Raw genomic sequence first — 11,072 nt, 5'->3', positions numbered from 1 at the left:
CGGAGCCGGTTGAGGAGGGGCGGGGAAGGAGATCCAATGGCGCGAGCAGGGGAGAAAGAAGAGGGAAGATAAATGATAGGAGATCGGGCGAGAAATGGGAGGAGAGGTGGTGTCCCCACACCCATCTCTTTCTCAGCTGGAGTGCCTTTTGGGCATATCACAACGGTAGGGCCAACTGGCGGTCACCCACGTAGGAAGCTGCGCTCAGTCAATCCCGTCCAACGGTTGGTTACCGGACGGTTACCAGATTTCTTAGTTCTCGTGGCGATGGCTTGTTTGCTTCTAGTGTATTTGAGGGGATGAGAGGGATTATCCCAAATCCTGGAAAGTCCCTAATAGAGTATTTCGTTTACTTATCCGGGTTTCGCCGATATTATCTGAAAATATCCCCGTAATTCTCTTATTTTTATCAAAATTTAAAACTCCATCATATTAGTATACTGTTAGGAAGAATATTTCAGAGGATTGGATGACCACCAAATCTCATCACATCCCAAACCTCTTGAAGATGAAAATATGAGAAGAATGAACAAGATCTAAATGGAATTGTCCGCCAGATTTAAATTTGGGCTAAGCCTAAGCACCCAATGAGAAAATGTTGGTTATCATCTGGTTATAAACCAGTTACCAGATGGTAATGAAAATATTTAAATATTCCCAGAATTTGATTCTGAATTTTATTTGCGAATCCCGTCTAATAACTTTTGGATAACCATGGTTACCACCAATCCCAACCCTCTCAGAAAAAAAATCAAATCGGTAGCAAAACACTTTTGAGGCTAGGGAGCGATTTGGATTTCGCACGCAGATCATATGAAAATGCTACAGACGAGGGCTGGTGGGGACAGAGATTTGGTGCACATGAGCACCAGTGATCTCACTTCAAAAAATAAATTAAAAATCATGTTTCTAAGCTTCATAAAAATCTGAAAATAAATCATGATGTAGCCGGTATTGTATCCCACAATCGTGTAAATTTTTAACTGAAAATAATGTGTATTTTAGGCTGCACAAAAATAACAAATGCATAGATGTGAGTATAGTGATTCAAATCTACGAAAAGAAAACAGATTTTGTCATTTTTGTATAGGTCAAAAAACAAAACATTTGAAATTGAGATTTTGTAGGTTATTGGGGTACATCATTAGGTACTTTTAGAATTTTGTTACATAATTCTTTTAAACATATAAATATAATTTTCAATTTTTTTAATCTGGCAAGAGCACTGGTGTCAGGATCCGATATGACTTTTCGGCTGGTGATAGAATACTTTTTAGCGGTGAGACCAGACACAGCTCATTCTACAAACGCTAACCCAGCAAACCAAGAAACACAAACCCGACTCATTGCGATCCCCTCCCAGCTCCCAAGCTCCAATCTCGCGACTTCTCAACCGACATCATCATCGCCCAGCATGGTAACGATCGTTCCTGCGTTCCACCCCGCCGGTTTTCCTCTCTGAGATCTGACATCGTTCCATCCGATCTTGACTCTCCTCTTTGCAGATCCGATTCATCCTGCTGCAGAACCGGCAGGGGAAGACGCGGCTGGCCAAGTACTACGTCCCGCTCGAGGACTCAGAGAAGCACAAGGTCGAGTACGAGGTGAGCGGAGCCAGAGCCGGGACCCTTTTGCTGTAGAGAATCATCTGGTCAGGGTGTTGATCTGGGTTGTTTTTCTGTATCTCAGGTGCATCGGCTGGTGGTCAACAGGGATCCCAAGTTCACCAACTTCGTTGAGGTGATTGAATTCTTTATCTGGAATTAAGGCCGAAGAGTTGTATATACGCGAGCGAAATTAGCAAAAGGATCGTTGGTTCTTGGATTGTCTTAGAACTGAGCATGGCTCCATTGTTCTTGATCTGGGAACTGATCTTAGGGTAAAATGAGTTCAGTCAATGTGGAGTCGGGGATACTGTTGTACTTAGGTGAGCTACACGGAACGTTAGGAAAGGTTGTGTCTTTGGGCCTGGCTGTTGTTTGGTTACCGGTAATTATGCAAAGATTTACATGTTGAATATACTAGTTCTTCAATGGGGATCTTCAATAGAGAAGACATCGCGGGCGATAATGCTGGGTTCATACTGCATCTGTGTTTGAGGGGGGGAATCTAGGTGCATTAATATAAGGGTGTATAGTTTGTGAATTGGCAGTTGATCTGCGAGGATCCATGATTTAGAATGATGTTTATGAGTATTTTGTTGTTATTACTGGATGCCATAAATTTTCCAAATCAATATGGAACACTTACCACAGAGTTGCTAAGAAATTTAAAACTTTCTGACAAATTTTCCCCAGTCAAGCCAGTTGGTTCATAAATCATAATACTACATGCTAGATGTTCTGACACGTATTCTCCGATCAAGCTAATGGGTTCGTAATATGTGCTTGTTGTTACCTTTCTTTTAGTGTATCCATACCAACTTCTAGGCTGTCGTGCTTGCATTGATGCATATCTGGGCTGTCGAGTAGCATGGATAATTGTAGGACCCATATTGCTTTGGCATGTCCATTTACCAAATTTACATGTGTGGAAGACCTGTCAGAAACACCAATTGTGCTGTCTTACACAGCTAGGCATGTGAATATCTAATGAAAAACTATTTTATCCGTGTATAACCTTTTGTTTTGGATCAAAGACGATTATTTACCTTTATAATCCATACTGCGTTTTTGATCTGTTGATGTCATCCCCTTGGGTCCTTGTTCTTAAAGGCTTAAAGCATAAGCCTCAAAAGGAAATGCCTACAAACATATGAAGCGCGAGGAAGATGGATAGGTTTGGCCCTGACTTTTGAAAACAAGATCAAGTGTACTCCGCTAGCTGGTTTGAAACAGTGAAAAGAAATAAATTAATAGAAAACATTAATGACTAAGACATTGTTCCAAGCAAGTTGGGTAGGCTAGATATGAAACCCAACAGAAATGATTTAGTCATTATCTTGAATGATCATTTTTCCATTGGTTTGAAGATTCTCACTTTCTCAGTTGCCACTAGGTATGTTTACGTCATGAGTTAGTGTATGGTTTGGACCGAGAGTAATTTTCCGAAAATTCAACTTAATAATAATAGTGTTAGATGACTAAGCTAGAAATTCTCTTATACAATTTATGGATGTATGGGTAATAAATACAGCACATCATTGTAAATTTTCTTGCAGAATAGCCTTATTCAATTTATGGACATGTCTGTAATTGCTAGAGCGGGAAACGGGCAAAATATAACTTCACATTTTTGTTTGTTTTGGTGCCTAGTTAGATGCTTTTATCGCTTCTTAGGCACAGTGGAGCAAACCTCCATTATAGTGTTATAATACTACTGCGGTGTTTCATATATGTTCAATTATAACTGACCAATTTGGAATTTTTTATGCAGTTCCGTACACATAAAGTTATCTACAGGAGATATGCAGGACTGTTTTTCTCAATATGTGTGGATATCACCGATAATGAGTTGGTATACTTGGAATGTATCCACTTATTTGTTGAGATATTGGACCATTTCTTCAGCAACGTGTGTGAACTTGATTTAGTGTTCAACTTCCACAAGGTAACATGGGAACAGCTACTTCAAAGCTGATTACCTCACCTCGCTCCTTACTTCGCTAGTAGTAACTTTAGTTTAAATATTCGTTTGCCAGGAAATTTTTTGCCATGAAACATTGACAATTGTAGGTACCTGTGCTGTATTTGAATTGAAATCTTCACTTCTGCTGGCATGTTTTCTAGTTACTTCTTGTCAGCCATGTAGCTTACATTTGAAATTGGTAAATTTCGGTCAAGATTTGAAGTGTAAATACATTTGCATTAGGCAATGGTGCATCTCGTGTTCAAAACCCTGACAAGAATCCATTCTAAACTGGATCTGGAAAGAGCAAAAAAAAATAGTTTGGTTCTAGGTGTAACATGAACCAAGTTTGACCAATTGACTTCTAGTTTTTCCATCTTAAATCGTAGTAAACTATTTGAACTAGGTCTTCTAAAATTTGAATAAATTATTCTTATGATCAGAATCATTTATAAATCTGCATTTTTATTTATCCTGCTTTCTCTAGGTTTACTTGATATTGGATGAGTTTATTCTTGCTGGAGAGCTTCAAGAAACAAGCAAAAAGGTATATATCATATCTATCTAATATATATTTAGCATGTATTTGGTGTTGGAAACTAACTAGCAAATTTTGCATGTTTGGGAAATGTCAAATGTATTTGTCATATGCATTCTATGCTGCACATAGATGGGTCTTGACTGTAGTCATGCTAGACTGGTAGATGTATTTTCTTTTTGTAATTACAATTTTGAGTAGCTTCAAATCTGTTTATTTCATTGTTATCAATGTTCACCTAATCAAGACAAGTATGCCATTACAGGATGCTGTAGTTGTTTGTCTGTTGCCCTGTCAGCATAGTGTCATTGTAGTGCACAAATTCGCACTGGCTTAAATGCCCTTTTTTGTTCTTGTCACACTTCATTTTATGCTGAGTCGACATACTCTGATGCTAAATGCCCCTACTTGTTAGATGCATGTTGAAGTACACCAACACTAAAGTTGCATCTGTATTATCACCACACAATGAAATCTAAGCATGAATTAAACAAAACTACAGCTGGACTCAAGCATATCTGCTTGCTCTCATATGTAACGCTGTGATGATGATTTTTTTTTCTTCTATGCCTCATCTTCTTCTGAGAATTTGTGGGACATCCAAACTTCACAAGGAAAATGACAAGCTGTTTTCTTTTGTTTGCTTGTTGAAAACTGAGATAATGCTTGACATTGTTTGTGTTTTCTTCAGGCGATCATAGAGAGAATGGGTGAACTTGAGAAGCTGGATTAAGAAGAAAAAGTTTACCCAGCATGACAACCAAGCGCAAGAGCAAAACCATCGCCATGCTGGAGAATTTTCTCCCTTTGTACAATTCTTTGTAGCTGTATGTGTGATTATCCTTGGTTCATCTACATTTTTGGACGGCTACATAGTGGGGTTAGTTGCAGATTGTTCTGTAACTGGGTTTTGTGAAATTTCCGGTTGACCATCAGTGCTTCTCGTGTTGATACATGCAACGTTGTTCTGTTGCACCATCCAGCGGCTGAACAATCTGGTGCCAATGATGGCAACAATGTTGTTTCACAGCTATATGTTTGTGGATGCTCTGTGTTTGGCGTTACGCGACCACAGATCAGGCAAACAATAACACCTAGTACTATCTTAAAACGTATCTTGAACCTTTCAGAGCATCGACCAAGAGCTCTGTTTCAAGCTGTGACATCTTGTAGTTGTGTGCGAAAGGTTGACATGTTTTGTAGGAATCGGTTCTATCCACTTTGAAACTTGGAAAATGCTTTATGTACGTCCGCACAATCATCCTAGTGCATGACCGGCTTACGAAAGCTATACAATCAGCTAGATTAGACAAAAATTGTGCGCCTTATATATACTCTCTAGAACCTATTATACAAAGCCGGCAACAGTTAACAAAAGGAAAGGACCTCGGCATTGACAAGCATGAGGTTCAGTCCTGGTCCAGGTCGAAGGCGAGAGTTTCTTCTATCACGCTCACAACCTCGTCCACCTCAACCTCCTTGCCTTGATACTCTTCTTCCTTGTCGCTGTCCTCCCCACCCCTCAGTGCCATCCTGCACTGCCGTTCCTCATCGTGCTGCTCCTTCCACTTAGCAACCCAGCGTTTCCACTCCTCCCGAAGTTGCTTCCGCTTATAGGTTTCGTGCTCGAACTTCTCATCCAACATGTCTCGGTCCTCCTGTTTGTACTTCTTGCTGTACATCTCGAGGTTTTCCGAGATCTCTTTCTCCTTCTCAGGAGTAAGTAGTGATGGTGGCCTTGGGCGCCATTGGAACTGCACCGTTTAGATCCAAGCAAATGGAAGGGCATTAGGATGATGATATGTCAAAAGTTATATGGGTTGAAAGAACAACTGATGGAAGCTCTACCTGATAGAAGTGGTCCTTTGACACCTTGTAAATATGCTTGCCACTGAAGGACCAAATCTGGAAACCATTTTCCATCTCATGAACCGAGGTAACTGCAGTTGCGAGAAATCTGAAGAGGACATGTCCCAGAACAATTTCATTTCAATTAAATTACAATGAGATAGTATAATAATATATAAAAACATGAACTAAACATGCGATTGCAGATTATTTAGTTTCGTCATTCAATAATGACTGAACCTAGGAAATTCAGGATTCTCATTCATACAACTAGAGGGTGCATGTTTTTATAGATCAAGCACTTTTAAGACTGTCCTCTATGCCAGTTGAGTATGTAAATTCCTAAGTATTTTTGAAAATTGATTTTGCAAACTTTATAAATTATTTATTCAAAAAAATCGATAGTGATTAGTTCACCTTCCGGTAGGATCCCACATGACGTCAGTGGCCATAAAATGCTCTCCTGTCGCCATTGTCTCAAGATCATCAACATTGTAGAACTCCAACTGACCATTCAAACCCTTCAGTCCAGCAAGAACAATGAAACGCCCAGCAGGAGACCAGAACAGTGCATTAGCCTGCCTGCCCTTGATTGTCGTGAGCTTGGACACACGGCTAGCCTTGTCGGATGTGCGCACGGAATAGAAACTTATATCATGCTTAGGTCCATCACCGTGAATGATAGCAAAGCGGTGACCTCTGGGCTCCCAAGCAAAGGCAATTATCTTGTCGTTCTTGTTATCCAATTCAAACACCTCAATTGGGATGTCTTTTTCCTTGATTCTATACAGCTCGAATCCAGTGTAAATGCTCTTCTTTGTTTTTGTGTACCTATCTACCTGGACAGCGAGATATTCTCCATTGTTTTGCCAGTACATCTTACAATCACTCACACTGAAAAGGTTTTTCTGCCGCAGCTCCTGTCTGCTAGGAATTTGTACAAGGCTCACCTAGCACGACAAAGCACATATTATTTGTTTCTCTATTAGTTTAATATAAAAACCTTAAAACAGACCAACTGCACAATGCTACACTTACCTTGGCAGGTTGATTTCCACCACCCATTTCAGGCACAAACATGGATATGATAGGGTCAGTGGGCGACCAGCTGAAGTCTGCCACATTTTCTACCTTCAAGGACTTCTTATCAAGAAGAGTGAACGTCTCAGTTTCATAGACAGATATAACATTCTTGCCAAGCCTGGCAAAGTATTTATCATCTCTTCCACCACCCCACCTTCAAACAAATTTATGGTAAGAACCTGACTGAGCGGACTTGATAAAATAAAAACGAATGACTTAAGTACAAAGTTTTCGTCTGCTCACCTGAAGATCGGCCATGGAACACCAGAAACAGCAATACTTCCGCCAGTACTGAGATCATCAGCGCTTCCTTTGAACTCTCGCATCACTTTGCCACTCCGTACGTCAAAGATATTTAGGACAACCATCTATAGTTACAAGAAATGAAGAATGGAAGTCAGACATGTTAACATATGATACACAAATAAATACATGACAGTCCCTTTACATGTGTGCCTCTGGGGTTGCTGGGTTCCTCGCTGCTATATGTGACCAAATACCTCTCACCGGGAGAGAAGTCGATCAGTTTCAGCTGTCACAGGCCAGTGTCAGTTCCAACAACATTAAACATTGTACATATTTTTTGCTAACTGTTAAATAAACCAGTACCTTTGGATGAGGAAACTTCATTAGACGCAGAAACTTATCATCTCCGCCCCACACCTGTGCGCCCTGGTTATGTACTGTTGCCAAGTATGTTCCAAGAGGGGACCACTGAACATAACTGTCCGTCCAGTACTGGCAAGTGAAGAAATGATTGAGTAGATAAGATATGTACGTGTTAGTATAAGTTCTACCAACAGAAGAGGCTTGCCATGGGCTTATTCTTAAAATAAATTTCTGAGGAAATAAATCAAAAAAGAAAAATACCTGCTTTTGGTACACAAGCTGAGGCATTGCCCGCTTGGCATCATTCCAGTAAATTTCGGTTGACATACCAGCCCAGATCACAAACTGATCTCTGGCTTTCTCATCAGTAAGCCACTTCAGCAGATTCTCCTGCAATACAGATGAAATATCAGGTTATGTCAGCATGTTATCGCTGAAAATGAATGCACTTGTGGGTTGGGGGTGACATACTCCAAGAGCATATGGAGTGAGTTCGGCAGCCGTCCATTCATCAGGGACTTTCATGTACTTGTCAAAGTCATGAAATACATTTACAGCAAGTATGTGCAACCTGTCAAGTTTATGACCGTTTCTTTTTTCCCTTGCAAGTTCAGCTTCCTGTCATGTTGTCAAATAACCTCTGTGTCAATCATCCAACATGGATATGCATAATTTGAGATGTCGTAAGTCAACGACAAAGAAAATAGGTTCCCTCAAATTTTCTATTTTCGTAATTTGTTCGATGTAATGTTGTCCTCCCTAGAATCTTTGGAAATAAAGATGTGTCGTTTCTCCTTCCCCTTTTGCATTCAATTTTTTTCTCAATTCTTTATGTCCTTGTTGATTTTCAAGCAAAGTTTAAAATAATGGCCTATTGCATTTAGCCGCAGCGTTTCCAAAAGCTACGAAAGGCTATAGGCTATAGCCAGGCTGTAGTGGGTTAAATCCATATAGCGAGTTTGGTAAATAAAGAAAAAAATACAAGATTTAGGCAACATATATTCATGTGTGTGTGTGTGTGTGTCTATATATATAAGAGATACGAATAATCATAAGTTCTGGACATTGTTCTATCCACATATTGCATCATTAACTAGCAACTACATAAGAGAGAAGGGGAAAGTTGGGATTTTGGGTATAGGGTTAGCCACATGGGTTATTTTGGGTGAGAAATAATGCCGCCCAGGAAAATTTGAGTCCAAATTTTTTGGGCCGCTAAGTGGGAAGCTTAGCGGCTAAAGGGCTAAATCAATTTAGCGGGGCTATTAGCGTCTATTCTTGTGCCTACAAAGGCCCTAGCCATAGCGGGAGGCCTCCCAAAACGCTATAGCCGGTTATAGTCGCAAGGTGTTCAATTCGGATTGAGATCCAATTAAATCACGTCGTAACTCATAAAAGTAACACTACCCCAAATAAAACAATAATAAAGTGCTAATACTCCATTTAAACTAAAATTCTAAGATTTCCTAGTGTATAATGCTAATTTTAACTGATAAATACTAAATGCATAGAACGAACATATTTCCACAAAAATATCCTAATAATTAACAATCAGAGTTAAGCAACCAGACAAAATCTAGTAAGTGAGTAATTACACACCACTAGACCGTTACACACTGCTCAATGGCAGCCCTAAAGGCCTAAACACCACAGTGAGTAGAATTCAGGAACAATAGAGAAGTGCCAGGTTTTCTAGCAAAAATTAACAGCACAGGCAGCGTGCATACATCACAGTGTTCAAACACAGAAAAGTATCACTTGTGCCCTTATTTGGATGAAGCAACCTCGCATGCACGTAGAAACATACAAATGCTAACCAGGGTAGAGCTCAGATATAATGTAGATGACCTTTCTTATAGAAGGAGTACAACTTACTATGTGTCTGTCCTAAATGAAAATGAACGTAACTGAGAAGAAGCAACATATACCTGCGAAGTGTTGTACTCAATGAAGCAGTAACCATAGGTTTTCTGCGTCTCTAGATCTGTTGGCATCCAAAGCACAACTATCGCACCATATGGAATAAAGAGCTTGCGTACAACACTCTCCAGCTTCTCATACTTCTCTGGAGCAACAACCGGCAGATTGTCCACAACAACAATGTTAGAAAGTCCCCCTTCAGGCTCTGGAAGGTCTTCCTTCTGACATATCTCCTCGTCATCGCTGCGAATCACAAGTGCAGAATAAGATTAGATAAGAAAATTAAGAAATTCTGTGTACTGGGCAAACAATGTGTGGACTATTTGAACATGCCCCAGATTTTAGATTGACTCCATTGTGCAAAAAATGGAACTAGTTGAGCAGTATATGGTAGTCATTCTCCTGAAACGTGTTTAACCCATGATGTAGGTAGGTAGTTCAATATTTACTAGATTATACAGTACCCTCCCGACAACTAGTGGTATATATAGCAATATTAGTACTTCCCTTCATAACCAGTAATATGCACTTGGAGAAAAACGGTAACCATAATATAAAAAAATGAAATATATGCCAAAAATATGAAACGGTAACCGTAATGTGCGACTTTTGTGGCATATATTTCATATTTTAACGACCAAATTAATGGTTAAAGTTTCTTTTTTGTTACCCTAACATCAAAAGATCTACGGCATCCATAGAAACAAATGTTTACAGCTATGCACAACCAAATACGGAGTAGCATCATTAACTAAGCAGCATGTAAATAACTAAATATACATCATCAATGACGCCAGAAGGCAGTAAATTAAATCACGACGGCAAGAAAAGCAGACGTTACACCACAAATCGCACATCAGCGACACAACCGCACGAGCTACAGTTTGGCTGATCGAGAAGCAGGGAGAGGACGGGCAGTAGGCTACCTGAGGATACCGAAGTCTTCGCCGGCGGGGAGGGCTATCGAGTCGAGATCGACGGCGGAGAGGTTGACCCCAAGGTCGCGCGCGTGCGCTTCAATGGCGTCCATCGAGATTGCGATCGTCATGTCCTTAGTTACGCGCGCAGCGAGAGAAGGCGGCGGCGGAGAACGTGCGGCGGCGAGGGTGTTTGTTCAAGGAAAACTTTAGCCAAGGCACGTGTCGCGTCCTCGAAATTTTCTCCGTCGCTTATATACATACTCGTGCAAGCCATACCAAGAACTAGAGTCCTAGCCCTACACGGACCGACACCAAACTCCTAACTAACTCATGTTTCCTACATATGGGCCTGGTACAAGGAGTAAACAGACTAGAACACAAACTAACCAAACTACTCTACGGAAACCTGCCGAATAAAACGAGTAAATTTTCTATTAAAAAAACACCATAATTATGTGGCTAGTTCCCAGAACAACCATATTTTTTCGAAATCACAAAAATCCACCGGTATTTTGCCGGTTGTTTGTAGTCTGCACTAAGGGTCGAAGGATATTAAAGTTAGATGACATATCTATTTTTTTGATTTC

General features: G+C 40.2%; 2 protein-coding genes across 2 annotated transcripts; one reads left to right on the top strand and one right to left on the bottom strand.

Moving 5' to 3' along the window:
- The first annotated feature begins 1,289 nt into the window (after positions 1-1,289).
- On the top strand, positions 1,290-5,040 carry LOC127299572 (AP-2 complex subunit sigma). Its single transcript, XM_051329548.2, has 6 exons — positions 1,290-1,417; positions 1,506-1,604; positions 1,690-1,740; positions 3,376-3,549; positions 4,055-4,114; positions 4,797-5,040. Exons 1-6 carry the CDS (start codon positions 1,415-1,417, stop codon positions 4,836-4,838), a joined length of 429 nt encoding a protein of 142 aa, XP_051185508.1. The 5' UTR covers positions 1,290-1,414; the 3' UTR covers positions 4,839-5,040.
- A 474-nt stretch (positions 5,041-5,514) lies between these two features.
- On the bottom strand, positions 5,515-10,613 carry LOC127303479 (eukaryotic translation initiation factor 3 subunit B-like). The gene is made up of 11 exons (XM_051334207.2): positions 10,492-10,613; positions 9,574-9,808; positions 8,117-8,263; positions 7,907-8,035; positions 7,646-7,774; positions 7,485-7,568; positions 7,280-7,404; positions 6,992-7,190; positions 6,371-6,903; positions 5,954-6,062; positions 5,515-5,859 (listed from the first exon to the last, which is right to left on the bottom strand). Exons 1-11 carry the CDS (start codon positions 10,611-10,613, stop codon positions 5,515-5,517), a joined length of 2,157 nt encoding a protein of 718 aa, XP_051190167.1.
- Between the last annotated feature and the right edge of the window lie 459 nt (positions 10,614-11,072).

Source organism: Lolium perenne, chromosome 5 (assembly GCF_019359855.2).
Source record: "Lolium perenne isolate Kyuss_39 chromosome 5, Kyuss_2.0, whole genome shotgun sequence".
Classification (NCBI taxonomy): Eukaryota; Viridiplantae; Streptophyta; class Magnoliopsida; order Poales; family Poaceae; genus Lolium; species Lolium perenne.
Note: the sequence above shows the minus strand (reverse complement) of the source record. Positions and strands in the feature narration are given on the sequence as shown.

Bases quoted from the DNA above. Each gene is read 5' to 3' on its own strand.
- LOC127299572 (XM_051329548.2), top strand. The intron at 1,605-1,689 runs GTGAGCGGAGCC...TCTGTATCTCAG, and splicing joins AGCACAAGGTCGAGTACGAG to GTGCATCGGCTGGTGGTCAA. The intron at 3,550-4,054 runs GTAACATGGGAA...TGCTTTCTCTAG, and splicing joins TAGTGTTCAACTTCCACAAG to GTTTACTTGATATTGGATGA.
- LOC127303479 (XM_051334207.2), bottom strand. From the start codon at position 10,613: ATGACGATCGCAATCTCGATGGACGCCATTGAAGCGCACGCGCGCGAC. The intron at 7,775-7,906 runs GTATTTTTCTTT...TTCACTTGCCAG, and splicing joins AGCTTGTGTACCAAAAGCAG to TACTGGACGGACAGTTATGT. The intron at 7,569-7,645 runs GTACTGGTTTAT...GGCCTGTGACAG, and splicing joins TGAAGTTTCCTCATCCAAAG to CTGAAACTGATCGACTTCTC.